The sequence below is a fragment of the Sceloporus occidentalis genome, unplaced genomic scaffold (assembly GCF_023333645.1).
Source record: "Sceloporus occidentalis isolate IW3139 unplaced genomic scaffold, rSceOcc1.0.p SCAF_82, whole genome shotgun sequence".
NCBI lineage: Eukaryota > Metazoa > Chordata > Lepidosauria > Squamata > Phrynosomatidae > Sceloporus > Sceloporus occidentalis.
In genome coordinates this window covers 289080-312530 of record NW_028317062.1, presented here as the reverse complement: position 1 = coordinate 312530, position 23451 = coordinate 289080, and the positions used below count along the sequence as shown (strand labels likewise).

General features: G+C 41.3%; 1 protein-coding gene across 12 annotated transcripts in view; it reads left to right on the top strand.

Annotated features, from left to right (window-relative positions):
• The first annotated feature begins 22050 nt into the window (after window positions 1-22050).
• Window positions 22051-23451, top strand: part of LOC149285208 (R3H domain-containing protein 2-like) — a 35978-nt gene continuing 34577 nt past the window's right edge. For all 12 annotated transcript variants that reach the window (XM_089495674.1, XM_089495672.1, XM_089495676.1 and 9 more), the window contains exon 1: window positions 22051-22209. In XM_089495674.1, the coding sequence (XP_089351800.1) occupies window positions 22051-22209 (159 nt within the window). The remainder of the gene's footprint in view (window positions 22210-23451) is intronic.

Sequence of the window (23451 nt, the reverse complement as noted above, 5' to 3'; positions counted from 1 at the left end):
ATTTGTAAATTATGTGCCATATTCCTGCCTATAATTCTATGCAAATCAGTCCTACCTGATAGTCTGTTCTTCTCTTAACATCAGGTAGGAATGATTTGCATAGCTGGTTCGATTAGGGGCACATCTTAGTGAACTACATTTCCCATGATTCCCAGGGTGTCTTAAGCGTGGCTGAGAATCATGGGACATGGTGTTCCTATAGATGTGCTATTCCTATCTGAGCCACTAACTGGTGAGCAAGAAAAAAACTACACACATGCAAAAACAGTGGTTTTGATTTTTCCCCATTAGGGTTGTCTTATATTCAGGCATTTTCTTTTTTTTTCTTTCCCAATAAGATCCAAAATTTGAGGGGTCGTCTTATAATCAGGGTTGTCTTATAATCGAGCAAATACGGTATTTTAAGTATGCATTTCATGATTCATGTAATGGATTTGGGGTTTATTTCATGTTCCAACAATCTCTGTAATTGGCTTAATATTAGGCGTTGTGATTTTTGAAGTGGGAATGTTTTCCAGATGTCATAGGGTTACCAACAATGGGAGCCTCCATATCTGTAGATGAAGGGAATTTTATGCAAACATATGAAACATTTTTCTTCAGTTTTACACTATACTGCTTTATACTGTATTTAATGTTCATAGGATTTTGTCACTTCCTCTGAAGTATAAAAATAGTGATTAATAGATATGCATATATAGATATTAAAATGTCTTCTCAGAAGTGTGTTGTTTGCAGTGCATATTTGCATGATGGTCACATTTCTCTTCTCGCCCTCCACTAGGTGCTTACATTTCCGAGAAACATTGATTTTGGACAAGCCAGGATACCCTGTTGTTTTAGGTAGGTACAGCATGTTTACTAAACCATGTGCAGGTAGCTGTTGTGATTAGTGGTTTCCTAATTTATTGCTTATCTGGGCATTTCCTGTGTCTGTGTCCCTGCAAAATGACATCGTAAATGAATGCATGCCGTGTCTGCTGTTCTTTTTAGAAGTATACTGACTGAAGGGTCCTTTTCCCTCTTGTGCTCTGTGTTTGCCTTGAAGCTTTCAGCCCCATATACATTTCATGGAGCTGGCTAGCACTGAGTATACTGAGCGTGCCCACTGGTAAGCAGGAGACGCTTTTGGCTAAACACATCTTCTGTAAGCCATGGGAGTGGGGACGCGATGCCAATGTCCTTTCCTGCTTTTTGTACAGGTGGGGAAAGATAATCTAAAGGTGACAGCTATTCATTAAAGTGCATTTTAATGGTATTTATCAGTAATTACTAATTATTTACTAAGTATTTCTAATTTTTACAACAGTTTTGTTTTTGTTTAAATAACATTTATAAGAAAATAAAGACCGTTCTAAGGGTTATTTGTTCTTTTAAGCAATCTAGTCTCAAAAATGTTTTTTGTTGTCTGTGGTGTTGGAGTCCATTTATTGCATGCTAATTGGTGGAAAGTAACATAGTAATTTAGATTGGGGAAAAAAATCCATCAATCCAGGCAAGTTCATTAAGTTCAACCTTGCCGTGGTTCCTCCTGCTTCTGTTGAGGCGTCCCTGACACTCTTGCAAGTAACTAGTTCCCCTGATTAGTTTGGCAAGCTTGTTGTGTTTGCCAAAAGACATGTCGGATCACCACGTTTTGTTAAATTGCTTTTTGTTATGGCTTAGCTATGTCACTGAAATGAAAATTCCAGACTCACTTGGCCGAAACCGAAAATGACACCCCCACCTTTTTTTTCTTTTCTTTCCTAAACGAAAAATTAAAAAAAACACACTTAATAAAAGTAAGTAACACAAAAAATGGACAAAAATAATCTATCTATCTAGATATCATCTCAAACAGCAATCAAACTCCTATCATGCCCAGACAACCAGTACATGCTAGAACCTGGGCATAAGAGTGTGATTACAGGCTCTCTATCCCATGCTACCCCCCCCGCACTTACACATACATGCTAACACACACACTCATTCACAAACATTAATTCACTCATTCATATACTCATTCATTCCCTAAATCAATCATGCATACTTGCTCATACAATTCCATGAAAAATTGCATTTTTTTACTACAGGTTGAGTATCCCTTATCCAAAATGATCTGTAATTCGACCCCCTCCCCCAGCTAAGGGCAGTTCAGATCAGGTATGTGAAATGATCCCTTATCAGAAATACTTCTGGCCCCACTTTGGATTTGAGGGATACTCAACCTGCATATGTTTTGTTTCTTATATATATTATAGTCTGTTTTAGCTATATCCATGGGTTTTAAAGGAAGGCCTTACTTGTTTTTAACAAAACTATGTATACTTTCTGTGGGTATATCAAGTATGGAAGAGAGGAATCATTATTTAACAAACATATGATAAAAATCACAAAAAAAATCCCCCTACTTGCCATAGACTTGCTGCATGACCGCTGGATCGTTACCAGACCCTCCTAACAACCCAAGACAACAAACTGTTTTGCATTCAGGGTATTGGTGGTGAATTACCGTATCTCCTTTCCTTATGATTGAATCCCCCTACCACCTCTTGCCTTTCTAGCATTTGTCTCCTACTACTAGAGAGGCGATGCACCTGCCTACTTGGTTAATTAACCTGATGCAGTAAGGCCAGATCTGAATAATTCTCCCGAGCATCCTTGCACAAACTGACAGTTATGGTTGGTTGGGCAAGGCCAGAGCTAGCCTCCCTATTACCACTACTTTCCTTACCAGTTTCACCAAGGCTCTGAATTCACTATGCAGTTCTTTTGAAATAGACAAGAAGAATAAACTAGCCTTTATTTGGTTGGCCACTATTGCTGTTTATTTCAGTGAGTGGCTATTGGGGATGTGGAAGAAGTGTAAGTATGAGTGAATCCTAGCTAGGGAGGTGTTACACAAAACATAAGTCTGGGTTTCTAACTACAATCGCTAAACAATGCCTGCTGCAGTCTACGTGCAATAAAACACATTAAAAATGGGTTCCAGTATGCATTTAATGTAAAAATAGGGCCAGAATACTCCTTTTAATGTGTTCATCAGTAGATGTTTTCTCTATGTGAACCAGGCTTATATCTTTACTTTTTAGCTTCCTTTTATATGTGAAGTGGTCACATATGATTTCCCTAAAACGTGCTTAGCTAAAAATAAAATGTCCACCTGCAGGTTCATGTGAATTTAAAGGGACACTACAGCCATCTTCTGCACTTGAAAGGTGCTGTGCCACCTGGGCTTGCCTCATATAATCTCTCTAGATAGGTGAATGTTAGTAGCTGTAGATCTATTTCATGATATATTAGACTTGCCATTATCCTTACCTTAACACAGACACTTTGTAAAGGAAATTCATTATTACCCTATTTGCTCCATTATAATGCTCTGAAAAATACCCCTTGATGAATCAAGTTTGTCTTCTAATCAGACCTCAAATAGCCAGCAGCAGTGGAGGTTGTCTGCACTCATCGCACCGACGTTCACTGGCTGCCAGAGAGGAGTATGCCCCGCAGCGCTGCAGGAGACCTGGATCCTCCTCTCTGGCAGCCAGTGAACGTCTGCACAATGTGCACAGACAACCTCCGCTGCTGTCCAGCACATCTGCCAGGGCTTCTATGACGGCGCACTGGCGTGACGTAAGCTTCTCAGTCATAGAAGCCCTGGCGGAAGTCATTATTGTGACAACATTTTTAAGAGCATATGAACGATTTTGGTTACATCTGGACAATTTTTTAGTATGAAGGTTACTATGTTTTACACAGGAAAATGTCACTACTGTCCTTTTCTTGACCTTGATTTCCAATGTATAGCACCATGCTGAGTGAAAGCACAAGTAGCTGGAGAGCGAAGGGGAGCTCAAATGGGTGAAACGGCAGCAAACTATTTTGAGAGATTTGCAATTATCACAGTGCACAGCGCCAGTTTCATGCTAGAAATGGGTCATCTCAACAAATGCAGGCAGAATACAAGATGTTTTCCGTGAAGCTTGAAGAAGCCAGCAAGGCTCATTCATTTACATGTTTTATGTTTGTAATTTTTGTACGTTGCATACATAAGCACCGTCCAAACTGTGGCCCACGAGTTCTTACTCCAAATGTCATAGTTCTTAATTTGAAAATGGTGGTTTGATATCCACTGGAAAGGTTTCGGATTATTTCCTTTTGTACATAAGCATTTGAAACAAAGCTTCTAGTGGCAGGGTGTCAGACACCAGCAAGTGTCTGTGTTAGCAGGGTAGAAGGAGCCCAGAATGCAGGACTACTGGAGGTAACCGGAATAGTCCAGAGTAGTAGAGATAGGACGCAGTAGAAAACTCAGGTAGAGGCAGTACTCAAAATAGCATAGACAGGTAACAGGCCAGGGCCAGGTCCAGGCAGCAAAGTAGCGAAAACAGGTCACAGGCAAGGGTCAGGTCCAGGCGGCGAAGTAGCGTAAACAGGTCACAGGCAAGGGTCAGGTCCAGGCGGCAAGGTAGCATAAACGGGTCACAGGCAAGGGTCAGGTAACAGATCAAATCAGGAGACAAATGGGTAAAGGAGCACAGTACAGGAGACGCTGTGTAGGGCACAGAGCGTCTCAGAATATCTGAGCGCCGACATAAGGGAGCTTGAGGGTTTTATTGAGATCCCAGACGTGGCGTCTGATGTCACGTCTGGATCTCCGCCCTCGGTTCCGCCCCCAACCATCTCTCTCCTGTGAGACGGCACCAGAGGTGCCGCCCCTCCAGGGGAAGCCTCTCTCTCCACTCCTCCCCCTCCCCCCTGCATACTGTTAGCAGGAGGAGAGGAACTTAGAGCGGCGTGCTGGAGCGCCGCCCCCTCCGTGGGGACCAGAGCCGCGTCGCCGGCGTGTTCCCCAGCTCCCCGCGTGGACGCGGGGAGTGAAGAACAGACTGCCCGAGCCGGCGACAGGGACCGGGAGCCTGTCACGAGCAGACGCGGTCTGCCACGGGAGGTAAGTCCCGGACCTTGAATGGCACGTACCGTACGCCGGGCGGTACGTGCCTTACACAGGGCGCAGCCATGGTTAAGTTAGCTTACAAGATGGCGCTGCCCTTCTCCTGGCAATAGCCTCAGAAGCGATTACAAATTGCTTTCATCACTCAGGGGGTGTTTCTGGATGCCATCAGCATCCAGTGATTGACACCCCAAGCCTAAAGATCACTCAGGAGAGTGATCTTGATTTGCCCAGTCAAAGGCAATGTTTATAAACATTTACCTTTTGACCGGTAAAGATCTGCCTCCCTTCATCACTTGCTTTTAGCGAGGGAGAGGGACAGAACGTGATAAAGCAGGTATACTTTTATAAAATATTATAAAAAAACAAAAAACAACTTTCCCCACACAGGCTCTTATAAGAGCCCCTCTTTAACCCCTTCCTTACGGTTGATCACTGCATAGGCAGTGAAATTGCCCATCAGCACTTTTTGGCTGTTTGTGCACTTTTATTCACTTTTTTTATACTTTATATTATTTTTAGGTACCATTAGCCCCTCATTTGCTGTAGATCAGTCCTTAGTGATTGATCCCATAGCAGCAGTGCCTTTTTTGCCAACTTATTTTTTTTTTTTTTATTTATTTTTTTAGCCTTTTACCAGCCAAACAATCTGACAAACCCATGCATGTTGAGGTATCAATGTACTCAGGAGATGTCCCTGAACACATATCGGGGTGTTGTTTGACATGGACACATACCAGGGCCTATATATTTATAACTGAAGTACAATTTGTGTGAAAAAAGTAAATAAAAACAAATTAATATTACAAGGTTTGACACAGTGTTGTTTAATCAGTGCATGTAATGGGTTTAATACCAGCATTTGAAATACCCGGGGGTGTCTAGTTTTCAAAAATATATTTTTTGATATATTGAGTTAACCGGCTTTAAAGATGTTCCAAAGAGGAGATGGAGGCAGAATGACCAGATTTGGAAAAAAGATTTGGAAATCATAAAATGCTACTTGTACTTGTTGCCCTATAACTTACAAAAAACAGAAAAACATTGGGTATTTCGAAACTCAGGACACATATTTTTCATATATAAGCCACAAAAGGGTGTTTTCTTTTTCTTCAGATTTTCACCATGTTTGTTTTATTATTCTTTTATAGTAAATAAGATGATCAAAATAATGTTATCTTAAGAAAGCCCATCTTATCCTGAAAAACCCCCAATATATAACATGTGTGGGTACACTAAACGGGTGAGGAACAAATTACAGCTGAACAGGAGCACCGCAAAAGTGTTAACAGCCTCGGTCCCAAAGGGTACAAAGAAAAAGACAAGCCCGGTCCCAGGGGTTAAGGTGGTGGCCAACCATTGTAAGTCACCTTAATATAATACATAAATATAACAATTAAGAAATGTCCTTTTCGAAAGGGTTTATGTACCAACGGCGTATACATTTCATATTTAGTTTCTGTATAGAAGCAGGAGTGCAAATATCCAATCAGTAACTTCCATATTTAGGTATTGATTTTCATCTATTTGAAGCAGTAGTTGTTTTGTTTTTTTTCTACTTAAATGAGCTGATGAGACATGTGCTTGAAGTCCCATGGAGCCTCTGACAGATTGCAATAACAACTGTTGCCCACCAGATACAGTGTCTCATCATAGTCAACCAGAGGGGAACGAAAAACAAACTATATATTTTAGCTGCCCTTTCACCCATAAATGGGTTCTATTCTATCAGGTTAATCCAAGAGCTAAATAACAAATCAATGAATGTGGGCATAACCCGTTAAACACAATACCAAAACAAGAATTCAAGAAACCAAACCCTAATATAAATGTCATAATAAAATATAACTTTTAATTCATAAAGCTTAAAATGAAAAATTAAATACATAATCCCCCTCTGTATAGATGGGAAAAAACATTAAACACTAGCCACATGCACATTATCTGTGTCTAAAGGTTAAATCAGGGCTGCAATGCCATAAGACACTCTGGGGTTAAGAGATTTTTTTTTTTTTTAACTCACTAAATACTCCCCGTTACCCATATTATGAATAGCCAAAATAGGTCGGTATACAGGGAGAATGCCCTACGCACGTTTCACCCAAATGGCTTTGTCCATCCCCTACAGACTATACTAAATCTCAAGGAACATATTTGATGGAATGTAGTTGACTAGTATATTATCTTTTATTTATATAGCGCCAACAATCTATGCAGCGCTTAATACAACACATTTATTCAAGGGGTATGACAAGACGAGAATTGACAGACTAAGACAAACCGATACATTAGGTGGAGAGAGCCCTGCTTGCAAGCTTACAATCATACTCCTTACCATACAATTATATTTTCATCACTGTCATTAGTTCGCTGTACTTTAAGTCATAATTGAAGCGAAGGGCAAGTGTTGGATCTATCTCCTTCTTGAACCCGGGAAGACCATGACCACTTTTTTTGCTTTTCTTCTCATTTTTACTTTCTACTGATATTATGGTATATGTATAAGCATATAAAGACATAACAAAAATAATCTAGAATATGTGAAGTACCCATGTCACTATTGATATATGTTACAGGATCAAATGTGTGTTTACATATTTTCTTTAGATTAATAGACATACTTTGTTTCTTGAAAGGCACGCTGTTTCTTTAAGCAGCTGCAGAGACTGTTCCATTAAACACTATTTTGAATGAGAGAAAGAAGGGGAGTGAAAGTGTGTGTGGGTGGCTGTGAGCGCCACTATTGGCAGAACTCGCAGTGTGACAGTGGATGGGAACAGCTGGGCTCTGCCCTGCTACCGAGCAGCTTGTCAGAGCAATTATCTTGGCAAAGGAAAGGCAGCCAGAGTCCGTAGCACACCATTCAAAAGAGAGCAGCAAGAAGGTGGGGGCGAGCTGAGGTGTTTGGGGGAAAAATAGGATTCAGAACCTTTCTCTCTGAGTATTTTTTAAAATCCATCTGCTCTTGTGCCTCACGATGATCTCGTTCTTAGGGTGGAACAGCTGATTTCTTTCAGAAACAATCCCTCTTACCCCCACCTGACGGTGAGTGTATCTGATCTGTATGCAATGGCTGACAGTCCACCCCTTATTACCTAAAGATTGTTGTAGGCCATTCATAAAAGGTTGGCCCTTCAGAGGCCTGAAAGGGTTAGGCTGTAATGTATCCACACCAATGTAATGCTGGCTCTCTGTATTCTCTTCTTGGCTTGTTTTAATCAGCTTTGTATTAACATGGCATAACAGTTTGATTGAACTGTTCTCAAGACTGTTTAGCTGCTTTTTTGTCGGTGCTTCAGATCTGTGAATGAAAGAGAGCTTTATCTAGGATACCATTGCAAATGTTTTATGTTTCTTCCATTATGTACGGTAGAACTCAAGCACGACCAGAGATCGGTCTGCAGGTTTGATTTTTGCTGTTCGCATCCAATTTTCTCCTTTTAAACTGTCATTCGAGCAGCTATATGCAGCATCTCAGAAACAACCAATGCAGATACTCTGCAAACTGAGCCCCTCACAGCTGAAGTGATTCATGAGCCATGGCGAATAATTTTCATTCATTCGTTCTTTCATTCATGGATTTGATGGCGTCATGAATGTGCCTTTGGTATGGAGGGGATTCCCACTGTCAGAGAGATGCTAGCGTATTCGTATTGCTAAGCTTGCATAAAGAAGGTTTTAACCTGGTCTTCTGCACTTTGTACATCCCTCCATATACTATTTACCTTCTATTTCAGTGCATAATTGACACTGTAATTGTTGGTCTTTTTGATAGAATGTAGATGTAGATCCCTTTTATGTGGGTAAAAAAAAAGTCTGTCCTTCTTTGCAAGGTAATAGTAATGCCAAGAAAATATGAAGCCCCCAGAGGTTTGACAGAGGCTCCTCACTTTGTGAAAATAGGTTAGTAACAGCATCTCGTTGAGCCTTTATTTTATTCCTCTAAAACTGTATTCTCCAATTGAACATTTCCGTTCTCCTATAGATTTCACATAGTCCTCCATCAATACACCAGTGGAATTTGGTTTTATCAAGGTAGATTCCTTTTAAGTTATTGCTTTAGTAGAAATGTTGGAACACAATGATCCCCGGCATGGTCCAAGATAAATGAGCTTATATTAAAGTACCTTTGACCTTATTTAATCTGCTAGAAATCTATCCTGACCCTTTTCCTCTTGGTATCTAAACCACTGATCAAAATGTTTTCCTATTTTAAAGTATATCACAAACTTTTCTCCTGTCTGGAGCATATGGTTCTAAAAGGTACATAAGTGAACTGACAGATTGAGATGTACGACAGTTTTTCTCCCACCTTCTTTGCTATTCCTCCTTGTCGCATTTGAATGTCTGCAAAACTCTTGCCATGTGCCGAGTTCCTTGTCTAGCTTCTGTTTTATTTTTAATTAGGCAAAAAAAAAAAAAGACCGACAACTGCTTGCAGCGTTCACAAATCCCCCACCGCCACCTGCTAATCACAAACATGTTCCCACCAACCTGCAGGGGAATATTTACCCCCTATCCCTGTAGCTAGCAGCATAAGGATAAGTGGCAAAGGAAAACTTCTATGGAATAGGTATTGTCTGGCTTGTGTCATATGCTGCTTTAAACTTCTACCATTGGAAATGTTGAAATGTATTTTCGTTTGTCCTGATTAGGGTTGGTCATACTCCACGTATTATACTACCACCACTTATTATTTCCAAAAAAAACATTTCTGTTAGTACTGGAGAATCGAAAGCTTTCTCGCGAGTCAGTTTCCTCTTAGCGCTCTGGAGTTGCCTTTGGTAGATCTCTCAAACATGTGAATCTCAGGCGGTCACTCATTGAACAGGGTACCAAGTAATGCCACTTTTTATAGACAGGAAGTTTTTCTGGCCTGTGATGAAATATCCATGTGCTTTGAATAATGTAGTACCCTATATATGTAGTATTTTAAAGGAAAAGCTAAAAATGTGGCGTGTCCTAACATTGTGTGGATTTCTTTTCCGTATCTGTACACACTCCGTGATCTATGTGCTGCCTACTGCTCGGAGTTTAGAGCAGTGCACCAGACTGCCATTAAATCTATAGGAATGTTTGTGCGCTGTGAAAAATGTATTTGTGCTGTTGCCTTATTAAACATTACCAGTTTGAAATATTAAGAATCATTACTACATTAATCAGACCGAATAATCTATTTTCAAATGTCGTGGAAACCCTCATCTAGCCTACTTCCAAGGTTGTTGTATATAGACGTTCTTGCAAAATGCTGTTCTTTCTGCTTCCTCCAAACTGCTGTTCTCTATTGTGAGAATGTTCTCTGCATTCTCCTCCTCCTAAACAAGCTGCACGGCATCTGCCCTGATGCATCTACGTCAGCTGGGATTTCCGTCCTTATGACGCACACTGGCAGCATGAAGAGAAGAGGGAGGGAGGAGGCTGTAAGGAGTATGATCGCTCATGGTCAATAAGAATATTCTGAAAAACACCCATACGTGTGGGACATGGACACAAAGAGTGACCTTGACAGGTTGAAAACATCCTTGACTTTTTTTTTTTTTAATTGCTAGCCATGTAGGGATCTCCTGTAGAGGATACCCTTATGTCTTGGTTGCCATGTGACAGTTGTGACGTCTGTGGCAGTTCCCATGCTAAATAAGGAGTGTGTTAACCCTTAAGTTGGCACGAAGTCTGCATTGCAGTCTTCCGTGGCTTGCATCCCGTGCCCTGCTCCCTGCAGGCTAGAAGAACTTAATAATAAACATGAGGGAGGAGGGATGGAAGCAGAGAGAATTATAAGCTCTGTTTATGATTGATTGGACTCGGCCTTGCTGGCAAGAGGGGTGCTTTCTGCGCTTATGAAAAGAATTGTGCCGTGGGACCTACTGTCTGATGGGTGATTGTATGTAAGTTGCATGTAGGTATGTTTTATGCACGTAGATGTTTTTAATTACCTTGAAACAATTGTTTATTAGGTGTGCCTGATTGTTGTATAACCATTACTTTTACCACAGAATACTTTTTTTTTTTAACTAGCTCTTTCTAGTTATCTATAAAATGCAAAGCCTTCAGTTCTCGTAGCAGTGTTGATTAGGTAGTTTTTTTATTATCAAGGCAATCCATCATATTACCCGTGTATTCAGGAGGGCCTGCTGAGCCTTTCTTGCAAACTTGGGTCTGCCCTTGAAAATGGACAATGATAGGAATGAAGTCAAATGTTCAGCTCTCGTGCAAGCTTCCTGTTTAGTGAAGAGAGACCTCCATAAACACATGAAGGAGCCAATAAGATTCATAGGCGAGAGAAGTATTTTTACTAGGTTACTAGATGCTGTTTAACCATCATGATGGAAATTGCAGGATGTCATTCCCACGTGATTTACAGCTAGTGTTTTTCTCAATTCCAATGGATCCCCTTAAATTGAATCTTTGATATATTGAACATTGTTTTTTGGGGTTTTTTTTGCTACTCACAGTATTGAAGCATAAAAAATGGCACTGTGGCAATGTGTATGGTATAAAATGTCACCTGCATTTAAAAGGAGAATCTGGAAGAGAATTATGTGAGTTCTATGGAAGTATTGCAATGCATTGGGCTATTGTTTCTGGCTGTTGAGTATGTTCAACATATAGTCGAATAGCCTTCCAGCAGAAGTCCTAAAGATGAATGCAATGTTTTAAAGGCACTGTGTGACTAAAACCATTAGAAAAGCAAAGCCAGCAACCAAATTGAACTTACAGCGATGGAAATTGAGTAGACTAGTTGGGTGAGAAGCTCTTCTATACCTTCTCAGTTCCAATGTTAAAATAGCCAATGTTAAGAAATCTACTTTGTCTGCGGAAAATTAGGAAATGTGAGGTTATTTCAGGACAGGGAGGTGTTAATCACACACCTGCCATCAATATTACTTTTAAAATAAAATAGTCCTATTTTAATTACATAATATATATTTTTAATCAATTCATTGGCTTTAAAGTTTGTGTGCTGTAGTTTTAATATGTGGATGACAAAAAGCCTTATTATTGGCTCTTCCACTTTAATTCTATGCAACTTGTTCAGTGGTTATGCTTAGGTGACAATTTATACTTCTTGCCTTTTGCAAGTTTTTCTATTTTTAGTCTAATTTAATAGCGTGATTGCTGGTGTGATTTCCTAGCTTTTCTCACTTTTGTTTTGTTGTTTTCCAAAGCTGCTATTTTTTCTTTTCTTACAAAAAGTTTATTTTGGAACACAGTAACATCTTAAATGAAAGAATTTCTTTTTAAGACCCAGTTGCTAACAAGATACTTTGTTGGTCTCTCAGGTTCTGAGGTTTTTTGTTTCTGTGTTCTGGCAGAATGTTAGTTCTAAAGCAGGAATTATTGCTTTTGGTGATAGGGCTGGAACATATTCTGTAGTGTTGTGTAAGGGTATCAGACGCATCAAAATACATACACGATGAAATCATTGCTTTTCTGTTTAAAAGTGACCTTGCTGCCAATCTTATGTGGCATTTGCCCACATTGTATATTTGGACATATTGGAACAATGTGAAGAAGGTGCCTCGGTTTTCTACAGTCAAATGTGAAAATGAGTGTCAGACTTTTCCTTCTTGTTGGACGATGTCTGACATGGTGTACCAGCACTTATTTCCGTTGCTTTGCTGATTATGTTGGATGTTGTAGTCCGTCATGGGCGAGCCAAGCCATGCCATAATGATCCAAGCCACACACAAGCCAACTTGAACTCACCCATCACATGTAGAGGGTCCTGGGGAGTATATATACGTGAAGGAAATATATAACTCCTGAAGCGACACGCAGTCTGTGTTTAGGACCCGTGCAGAAAGTACCGGTAATCTTATTAATTTAACTATCAATAGTGACATGATGCCTTTACATAGTCGTAGCACTTAATAGCAATTGGAATTCAACATTTGGTAGTCCATGTATCTAGTGGGTAATGCCTTGTGTTCGTACTGCCCGTTTTGTATTTGGAGCCTTGCTGCATGAATGTGTGCATATGTATATATTTGTGCGTGTTTGTATATATCAGGGCTCGACAAATCCCAGGCGTCAGGTCGCCATGGCGACAGAATTTTGTCCTGGCGCCTAGGTGTTTGTCAGCCTCTTACATCCACAAAAAATTGCCCCCGCGTTACCACGCGGGGGCGCTGCTGCTGCTGTCTGCTCAGGAGTCTGGGCAGACCAGCACAGCCACTCCAAGCCCGCCCCTGAGCCTGAGAATACTCCCACGGAGTGATCTGTAGGCTGAAAACGTGGTTGCAGGAAAACCAGCAATCGTGTTTTCAGCTGCCACAGGCAGCTTCAGGGAAGGGGGTTGTGTGTTGATTAGGTCCCCACACATGAGAGCAACAGTGCATCGTTAACCCCTTCAATGCCGCGGCATTTTAGGGGTTAATTCCCGTTTTGTACGGAGCAACAGCAAAAACGAGCTCCCGCAAGCCCTTTGACTCCTGTAGGTATGGAAGCCTACAGCAGTCATCAAAGAGACTTCCCCTGTAATGGCTGGTCTATAGACCAGCCATTTCGTCCCAGCTGCCAGAGGCAGCTTCAGGGACAGGGGAGAGGGTTCTTCGGTCTCCACATGTGTGGAGACCAGCCCCAACACCCCCCTGCTGCCCGATCGCTCCATGAGAGCGACAGTGCAGCGTTAACCCCCTTCAATGCCACAATTGTGTATGACACATTTGTGGCATTGCAGGGGTTAACATTTGTCCCCACAAGCTTGTGGGGACTAAATATCAGTCAGTGCTGTGCTCCAATGGAACATCAGCATTGAAAGAGTTAAAAAAACAAAAAATAAAAAACAGCACTGACCTGAAAGTCCAGGGTGCTTCCAGGTCAAACACTGTGAGTTTAGTAAGTTGGCTGATGATGATCAGATCACTCCTGACCAACTGTTAGTTTAAAAAATAAATAAATCCTGGCTCCTAACTTTTTTAGCTGGCGCCTAGATTCACAACAAATTTGTCAAGCCCTGGTATATATCTATATATATCTATAGATACACACCCACACGCATTGTTGGCCTTTAAAGTATAATTTTATTTTATCAAAATTATCAGCGATGTGAAATATATGTAATCTGCTTCAAATTATTGACCGCTTTCTGATTAGGACATTTTGATAGTTGGGAAGTCATCTGAAAATGTAGTGGCAATAGTATCAAAATGTATGCATAAAATCTTTTAAAAATCTTCATTAGGCTTAAGGAAAAATGTATTAGTACACATGGAATTTAATTTGAGTGTACAAAATAATAACTTTAACCACACTGATGTACACTTTCTTATAGTAGCACTGGGGCTGCAACGTGATTATAGGTGAATAAATACTGGTGAGATAATAGTGAGTATCTTATTTATTAGGTATGAATGGATGTTTGTATGGGTTCTCTGATGGAACTTAAGGTCTATTCTGTGTGCTGTGAGCTTCCTCTGCGCAAGTACCATATCTTGTCTCACCGCTCCTGGTGATAGAACTGGTTGCCACGGAGCTGTAATTCTGATTGGCTAACCTGTACTACCAATAAGATTAAAGATCTGCGTAGCATTGTCATCATAACCTTGCAGGATTTCATTTCTTGCCTTTTCTGTGTTCTGTTGGAAAATAGAAATTAAAGGCAAAGACACATGCATCTTTCCTGGTTTCACTACACTCATGTACACTCATTTTTGTTTTGGTCTCCATACTAGGGCTGAAACAACGAATCGATAAAATCGATAATAATCGATAACGGAAATCGTTGTCGACGATTTCCGTTATCGATTAATCGAGTGATCAATTCGTTGTTGGAGCACTCGGCTCCTTTTACTTACCTCCGCGAGCGTTCCCCGCTTCCGCTACACGCGCCTTCTTTTAGTTGCGGTTCGCTCTGTGCGAGTGGCTCCGTTCGCACAGAGCGATTCGCTCTGTGCGAGTGGCTCCGTTCGCACAGAGCGATTCGCTCTGTGCGAGTGGCTCCGTTCGCACAGAGCGGTTCGCTCTGTGCAAGTGGCTCCATTCGCACAGAGCGAACCGCTCTGTGCGAGTGGCTCCATTCGCACAGAGCGATTCGCGGGGGTGGGGGTGGGGTTTCAGGGCAGAGTGGGGGTGGGGGGGGCAGGCCAGGGTAGGAGACTGAGTGCAGGGTGGGGGTGGGGATGCAGGGCAGGGTGTGAGTGTGGGGGCAGGGCAGGAGACTGGGTGCAGGGCAGAGTGGGGGTGGGGGTGCAGGGCAGAGTTGGAGACTGGGTGCAGGGCAGAGTGTGAGTGTGGGTGCAGAGCAGAGTGGGTGCAGGGTGTGAGTGTGGGGGCAGGGCAGAATGTGGGGGCAGGGCTGGGTGCAGGGCAGAGTTGGAGACTGGGTGCAGGGGCACAGTGCAAAGTGCCAGGGCTGGGTGCAAAGTGCCAGGGCTGGGTGCAAAGTGCCAGGGCTGGGTGCAAAGTGCCAGGGCTGGGTGCAAAGTTCTGGGTGCAAAGTGCCAGGGCTGGGTGCAAAGTGCCGGGTGCAAAGTGCCAGGGCTGGGTGCAAAGTGCCAGGGCTGGGTGCAAAGTGCCAGGGCTGGGTGCAAAGTGCTGGGTGCAAAGTGCCAGGGCTGGGTGCAAAGTGCTGGGTGCAAAGTGCCAGGGCTGGGTGCAAAGTGCCAGGGCTGGGTGCAAAGTGCTGGGTGCAAAGTTCTGGGTGCAAAGTGCCAGGGCTGGGGCAAAGTGCCAGGGCTGGGGCAAAGTGCCGGGTGCAAAGTGCCGGGTGCAAAGTGCCAGGGGTGGGGCAAAGTGCTGGGTGCAAAGTGCCAGGGCCGGGTGCCAAGTGCCGGGTGCAAAGTGCTGGGTGCAAAGTTTCTTGAACAGTAATAGTCCACCTCTTTTCAGAATGTTTGGGGTTATTTTGTTTCATAAATATTGTGTTTGGGTTTTTGTACTTTGAAAATATTGTTTTTTTTATTACATCATAACAAAATAAGAATGTTAATGTAAATTTTAAGTTGTTTTTTAACATCCAGTTCATTAAATTATTTTAAATAAACAAAAAATTTGCATATTGTTTTTTTTTATCCGATTAATCGATTAATCGAAAAAATAATCGGCCAACTAATCGATTATTAAAATAATCGTTAGTTGCAGCCCTACTCCATACCCAATTGTATTTGATTACAAAAGCTTCTAAGCGCCTGCATTTAGCTGCAGGGATTAAGAAGTCAATGATGCCAGGTATATCCCCTGGTAAGCATTCATCTGATTATAGTCCGTATCCTGCAGGAGACTGTGTTACATAAGTGTTATTAAATAAGTTGCAATGATGCAACACTTTCAGATATATCTATATAATCTACTGTATTGTAGTGCTGGAATGTATGCGTGCATAGTGTTAGTGTGTGGTTTTATATATGTCTAGTGTTAGCCAGTGTGTATGTTGTTGGATAGTTTGTGCAAGTTGTATAAGAGTATAGTGTTAGCGTGTATGGTGTTGTGTATGTTAGTCTGGTATTAGCATGAGTGTCAGCATATAGGTTGTGTATTAGTGTATGGTGTTAGCATGTGTGTGCATGCGTGTAGAATGTCGCTGTGTGTTTCTGTGAGGTGAAAGTGTTTGTGAGCATTTGTGTGTGTGTTTCTAAGTGTAATAATGATGGTTAAACATACAAGCTTCAGTCATTATGGTGCAAAATACCCTTTGTCTTAAAGCGGCTAACTGCAGTACAGTACAAAGTGGTGCAGCATTGAAGAAAGTTGATTTATGTTGTATTGCCTCAATAAACAACCTTTAACGGCAGACCAGGGAGTAATATATAAAAAAATAAAAACATGACTGGGGAAGAAGAAAAAGTTTGTTCCTAGATACAAACCAAATTTGCAGACCCCTGCGGCATCCTGAAAGAATCCATCTGTTCTCCCCACCTACGAGATTTCTGTCCGCCGACTAATCTGCATCACTCTACTCCAATAATCCTCACACAAGCAGTCACTCTCCGCTCTCATTTCTCCTCAACCTTCAAATATATTGTAAGCTTGCAAAAGCACAGTCCCTTGTTCTGGACTAGTGTCGCTTAACCCCTTAATGACAATTGCCGGTTCTGGCACGTCACCGGAAAACAAACGGTTAACGACAAGTGACGTGCCAGGACCATCATGTCTTTAAACAGGTGCAGAAAGCGATCTACTTTTGCTTTCTGCACCCAAACGGCATTGCTGTAATGCCTCGACCTCGAGGCATTCAGCAACGCCACGATCGGCACTAGGGGCCATCTCTGGCCCCTCCCCGGGGCGTCAACGCCCGTTTTAAAAACGTTTAGGAGGCGATCAATGATCACCTCCTAAACTTAAATGGTGTCGCTGGAATGCCTCGATCAGAAGGCATCCAGCGACACCAAACACTTACCCCAGGATGGACTGTGACCGCTCCGGAGATAAATAATATGATACAATCAAAACAATGTCATCTAAAGAAAGCCCTTCTTGTCCTGAAGAAACAATATCTAATGTGTGTGGGTTCAGTAAACGGGGAAAGAAGAAAATTACAGCTAAACACGAGCAGCGCAGAAATGTTAAAACGGCCATTGTCACGAAGGGTACAAAAAGTAAAATCAGCCTTTGTCACGAAGGGGTTAAAGTGTGTTTTTAATGTTCTTTGTGTGTTTGTATATTTTATTTATATTTTTATGTTAACGTTCACTGCCCCCCTATTTTGATGGCTTATAAATCTGCTTTAAAAGGTGTGAAGCCTTATTACATGTGTTTTAGCTTGGTTTGATGTGTGTTTGGTCAGTGTTTACATCAAACATATAATAAACGTGGACCAACTTAATGATCCGCTCTTGTGCTGGGGGGGGGGGGGGGCGCTGAACGTTTTCAGTTTCCTGAAGATCAGTGGTCTCTTAAAACATTTGTTTTGTGTGTGCTTTTGAGAGCCCAAATAAGAGTTTATTTCTGTCCTGGGAACAATTTTGCACTGTAAATCTGGAAGAACTATTAATATTGACAAAACCCCTTTAGAGAAATTGATGTCCGGATAAGACCTCTACGGGAAACTACTGCGGTGGGTCCATTGCAAAGAGTTCATTACTGTGAGCTGTGTGACCAGAGAACCTCCAGTTATAAAGTTTTTGGGTTTTTTTGGACTGGTTTGTAAACCTGTACAGATTTGGTATGCATCATGCGTGTGTTACTTCATTTGTTACTAAGACTAATTATTAGGAGTATTTTGACTTCATTTTTCTTGGTAATGTTTCCACGCTATACCTGTTAATTTTTTATGTAAGGCAGACCTAATACTTCTAGTGCATTGGAAAAGAACACACTATCTGCTGTAGAGTCATCACACACGACTTAGGTTTAGGTTTTTCTTTTTGTGCATACCGCTAGACATAGGCCATATTCACCCTGTGAGCGCCCGCAAACTGTGTTCTTCTGTACATCTGTGTTTCTAACCTCGGCGCAGTGCAATGAATGTCTATACCCATTGTTGCCTTTATTGGAGCAATTTGCATACAGTGTTCATTGAAAGTCTCTTCTGGGCTAATCTTGGATTTAATTGCCTGAATGGCTACAGAAGGTTCAGCAACCAGTATAATGGTAGTAAGAAAAAGTCATATAGACAAAAAGGGTTAAGAAGATAAAATGTCGCGTTCGCTCCGATCTGGTTGTGTTTGATGTCTATATCAATTGATGAGTCCTGTGGTAGGTAACTCGGTTGTGTTGTCCAAATGCTTTATTTGAGCAGCATGCTAGGATGTAAGTCGCATCAGGAGAACAAACCATTTTTTTCTTGGTTTTACTTATTTAAAATTTTCATCCTTGATGGTTTTCGCATTTTTTTCTTTTTTTTTCTTTTCTTTTTACCTGCTTCTCGCCTTTTCTCTTTCCTAGTATCACTGGGCTTATTTGCTCTTGCATGCGCACTCTTGTCAGAGACGATCATGTCCTCCTCACAGCCTCCCACGTCGTCCTGGGGGACTGAGGCTGAATCATTCATACAGATAAAACAGCCTGCCTTTTAGAAAATTCTTAATGAAATCGCACAAAGGAGGCGTGCAATGCGGTGGAAAGGAGGCTTATACCGCAGTGCTGGGCAGTTATCCCTTGTCACAGAATGTGTGGGAAAAAGATCAGGTTTTTTCACCTTCTGGTTGACTGGAACGGTTGTCACAATCATTAACACTTTAGTTGTCGCTACACGTTGTAACACATCCACAAGACAAAGTCCAGCCAGGAATAAGAAGAAACCCAAAGGATTTGTCTTACCTATATATGTTCATTCAACCCATTCACTAGTAAATTGCAGGAATTTTATCATATCCTAGTTTTTAATGCACCAAAATTGATGATTGTGGTGTTTTAAAAGGAAACTGCCCCAATGCAAGTTAGTATTAACTCACAACATAAACGACTTTCCTAGGCAACTGTAACTGGTCTCGGTTATCCGCTAACTCAGCCTCCTCCGCTACTCTGACCGCCGAATCTCTTGATGCTTATTACCGGCAGATGTCAGAATGTCGTCCGCTCTCGCCTTCCCCTCAAACATCAGCCAAGACTAGATGTTTGAGGGTAAAATCAGGAACTCTGTTTAATAGGAAACACAGCAGTATTTAAAAAGTACAAGGGGGTAATTTACATCCAATAGTAGCAGCAAAACACACACAGTTCTTATTCAGACCCTGCTCAGTATCTGCATTCAGCCCACATCAGCCAAGTAGGTGGTTGTTATTGTAGTGTGTGGGGGACATGGTAAACGCGCAAGGTTCTGTGACTTCTGGCCATGGAGGTTTCTGTCCTGTAAGTTTTGACTCGATGGAGATTAAGGCCTCCTTCCAAAAGGCTGGTACTCCAAGTCTGTATCTGAGCTCCACAGTCTTTAGAGTCTCTAGGAGTTGGGGGAAATGTGGCACTCTGTACCAGGGGGGAACAAGTAGTCCCCACGAGCCCCTTCTGTAGGGAGGAAGTTGGCACCCACAGGAGCCCTAAGCAACAAAGGCTTCTGTGACAGTAGCCCACAAAGTAGCAATCCTTCAACTGTTTGATACCACTGGTGAGCAGCTCATTGATCTGATGTGTGGTGTTCGCCCTTCTGGCACAGAAAATGTTTGTTTTTTGAAGGTTACATTTATGAGCATTTTTACATAATTTTTTGAACTTCGTACGTATTTTGTAGTACAGTGTGATCATTCTGAAGCAATAGACAGTCAGTCGTTGAATATACAGGCAGTACTCATTTTGCATCAGTTTGGACTTTCAGCAATTTGCACATTCACTCTGACTAGCCCAAAAGCTATAAATTCAAAATAAGAGCACAAAGACATAACTGATTAATTTAATTTATATTTAATCCAAACAAACTCTCACAGCGCTTATACAAAAATAACGGTAAGAGTACGTACAAAACAGTCCTCGGGTAACTTAATCCGTGTGAATCTCCAGATGTTACAGTCCTTTGTCAGAAACACTATGGACACATACACACTGATACTCCATTATACACTCTCACAGACTATACTATACATACACGGACTCAAGCACCATACATATATAGACACACACACACTGACTACAGTATACATACACGGACTCTAGCGCTACACACACACACACACACACACACACACTGACTACAGTATGCATACACGGACTGAAGCACTATACATATACACACACACACACTGACTACAGTATACATACACAGACTCTAGCACTATACATATACACACACACACTGACTACAGTATACATACACGGACTCTAGCGCTACACACACACACACACACACACACACACACACACTGACTACAGTATGCATACACGGACTGAAGCACTATACATATACACACACACTGACTACAGTATACATACACAGACTCTAGCACTATACATATATATATACACACACACACACACTGCCTAGTCTGCATACATGGACTCTAGCACTATACATATACACACACACACTGACTACAGTATACATACACGGACTCAAGCACTATACACACACACACACACACACACACACACTGACTACAGTATGAGCTATACATATACTTGCATACATTAACCCCCTCTCACCTAGTGGAGACCGGCCAAGCTGTTGCCCATCTTATGCAATCGTAAATCCGGCACCAGATGCTCTCCTGTGGAGATGATGCGAGGGCCATGCGATACGTGACCTCGATGGGGGCCTAACTGCACCTGCTACCCTACACCCCTGCAGGAAAACATAGGGTGCTGGATTCATGATGGCAGCCCTGCAAAACCCTGGGTGCCAGAAAATGGTTTGTGGTCGCCATAGCGACCTGGCATCTGGAGTTTGTTGAGTCCTGCCTTAAACAAAGGTATTTTGTATGACAATGTTCTTTAAGATAGGAAATTCTGCCTTGATTATATGTACTTTGTATAGAGTAGATCAGATAATGTTTAGTTTGTTTTTTACTACTGATAAACAATATCTTTGCATCTTATGGTTATAAAAAATAACGATGTTTTCATACCGCTACATTTAAACTAAAATTAAGCTGTGGTAAATAAAGTCTAATGCAGCACAAGTGACAAATAGCCAGAGACTGGAGAAGAGAATAACCTTCTGTGGGTTGTTTTTATTATTTTTCATGAAAACTCAGGTGGCTAGGCAATCAGCTGCTGTTCAGCTTCTCTTGCTATATCTTTTGTGTAACGGATCTACTCCCCGGAGGTTTCACAAAAGGTAGGAGAAAGTCGTGAAGTATTTCTGGAACCTCCTGTGGCAACACACTGAGCTACAAAAGTGGTTGTTGAAAATCTACTCAACACGTTTATACATTTACTTTTTATCTAATTACTCCCTTCAATGTCACGTGTGCCTTGGTGTAAACATCATGTTAGTTGGTATGAATGTCATTACTGATGATGTAACTGACCTCTTTGTTTTCTGAAGAAGTTTGCGCAGGGTGTTAAGTTGCATTTTCACTCACCTCTAGGCCTTAGCTGGTGTTTTGCTTACTTAAGGCTGACATTCATACATTTCTCCCAGTCGCCATATGGAAGACCAGTATTTTTAACTGTGTAGTGTATCTACTGAAGACTGTCAGGTTATACTACTCGTTTGTCAAGCTCTACTGTGTATTTGTGCTCGCTCTTACCCTTTATTCTGACTTTTTATGCAGGTTTTGTTCTTTCTGCTCTGTGCTATGCTGAAGATGTCCCATGGCCACACAACCCAGGAAACTCTGGAGATCATGAAAGAGTCAGAAAAGCGCCTGGTTGAGGAATCGGTCAACAGAAGTAAAGCTGTGTCTAGGTCACCAAGTAAAGAGGAGCAAGAATCGGATGACCTTAACTCGCGCCAAGAACCACAGGTTATTACGCAGTTCATGATTAATTCACTCTTTGAGGAACACAAAATATTTTCAGTGCATGTAACAGATCCGATCCATAATGGTTATCAACTGTAGCAGAGGTGAGCGAACAACTGATTCAGTCACTTTGGGGTTTATTCTTTGTGGAAGTTCGAACAAAAGTTAAATATTGCGACTCCCTGCTAGTACTATTTAGGGCCAACTGCAGCAAGCTTGTAGTGTTAGAGGAGCTTGGTTGGTTCTGTATAGTATGTAGTTAAGAGTGAGTTTTTGAAAATTGCCTTGCCTGGACAGGCCCTTTTATAATGCATAGTGAAATCCGTTACAGTGGGCCGTAATACAAGATTTACACTTTGTGTAATTTTGTCATAATAAATGTCAGTCTGTTCCTCTTTTCTAAGAGCTCTACAGTCCTCCAAACAATTTATAAAGTCTGTTGTATAACCTGAAATATCCCTATTTGTGAAGGGTTTGTATGAGGCAATATACATAACTACCAAAATAACATTTTGTCTTATAGTGACACAGTAAATAGCACAAGAATGTTTGGTCCATCATTTACTTTGCTATAATTAGTAATTTTCTTGTTATTAAGAATCTTAAACTACAGCAATAACTTGATTTGTTAAGGGACATAAAAATATAACATTAAGACAAGCAAGACAAAAACAAATCAATAGAAAATTACTATATTGGTACCAGAAAAGGTTTTCCAAATAAGTTACAGTAAAATCGAGTCACCTAAGCTTAAAAAAAAAAAAATAATTTAAATGCAAGAGACATCATGGAAGCTCATGCGTATCAACATCTTCTAGATCGGATGCATGTTTGAGCATACCCCCTCCCAAACGTTTCTGTAAGTTCAAATTGTTATGTGAGGTGCTGCCCTAGGTCTTGTTTGCCCATTACACAGTTCTGCAGAACACAATGAGGCTATATACTACGGCAAGAAAAAGTAAGTGAAGCCTTTGGAATTACCAGCATTTATCTATAAATCTGTCTTAAAATGTGATAGTCTTCAGCTCAGTTAAAATAATGAAAAATCGCAAACTGTTTTAACTAATAACACACATTATTGTATTCTTCTTGTCCACATTGAATACATCATTCAAACATTCACAGTGTTGGTCGGCCACTTCAACTAAAGCTAACTGGAATCAGGAGTAAGCAAACCTGGAATCCAATCAATGGAAAAAGATTGAAGATGTGTTTTAGAGCTACTTTAACATAGCATCTGCTGAT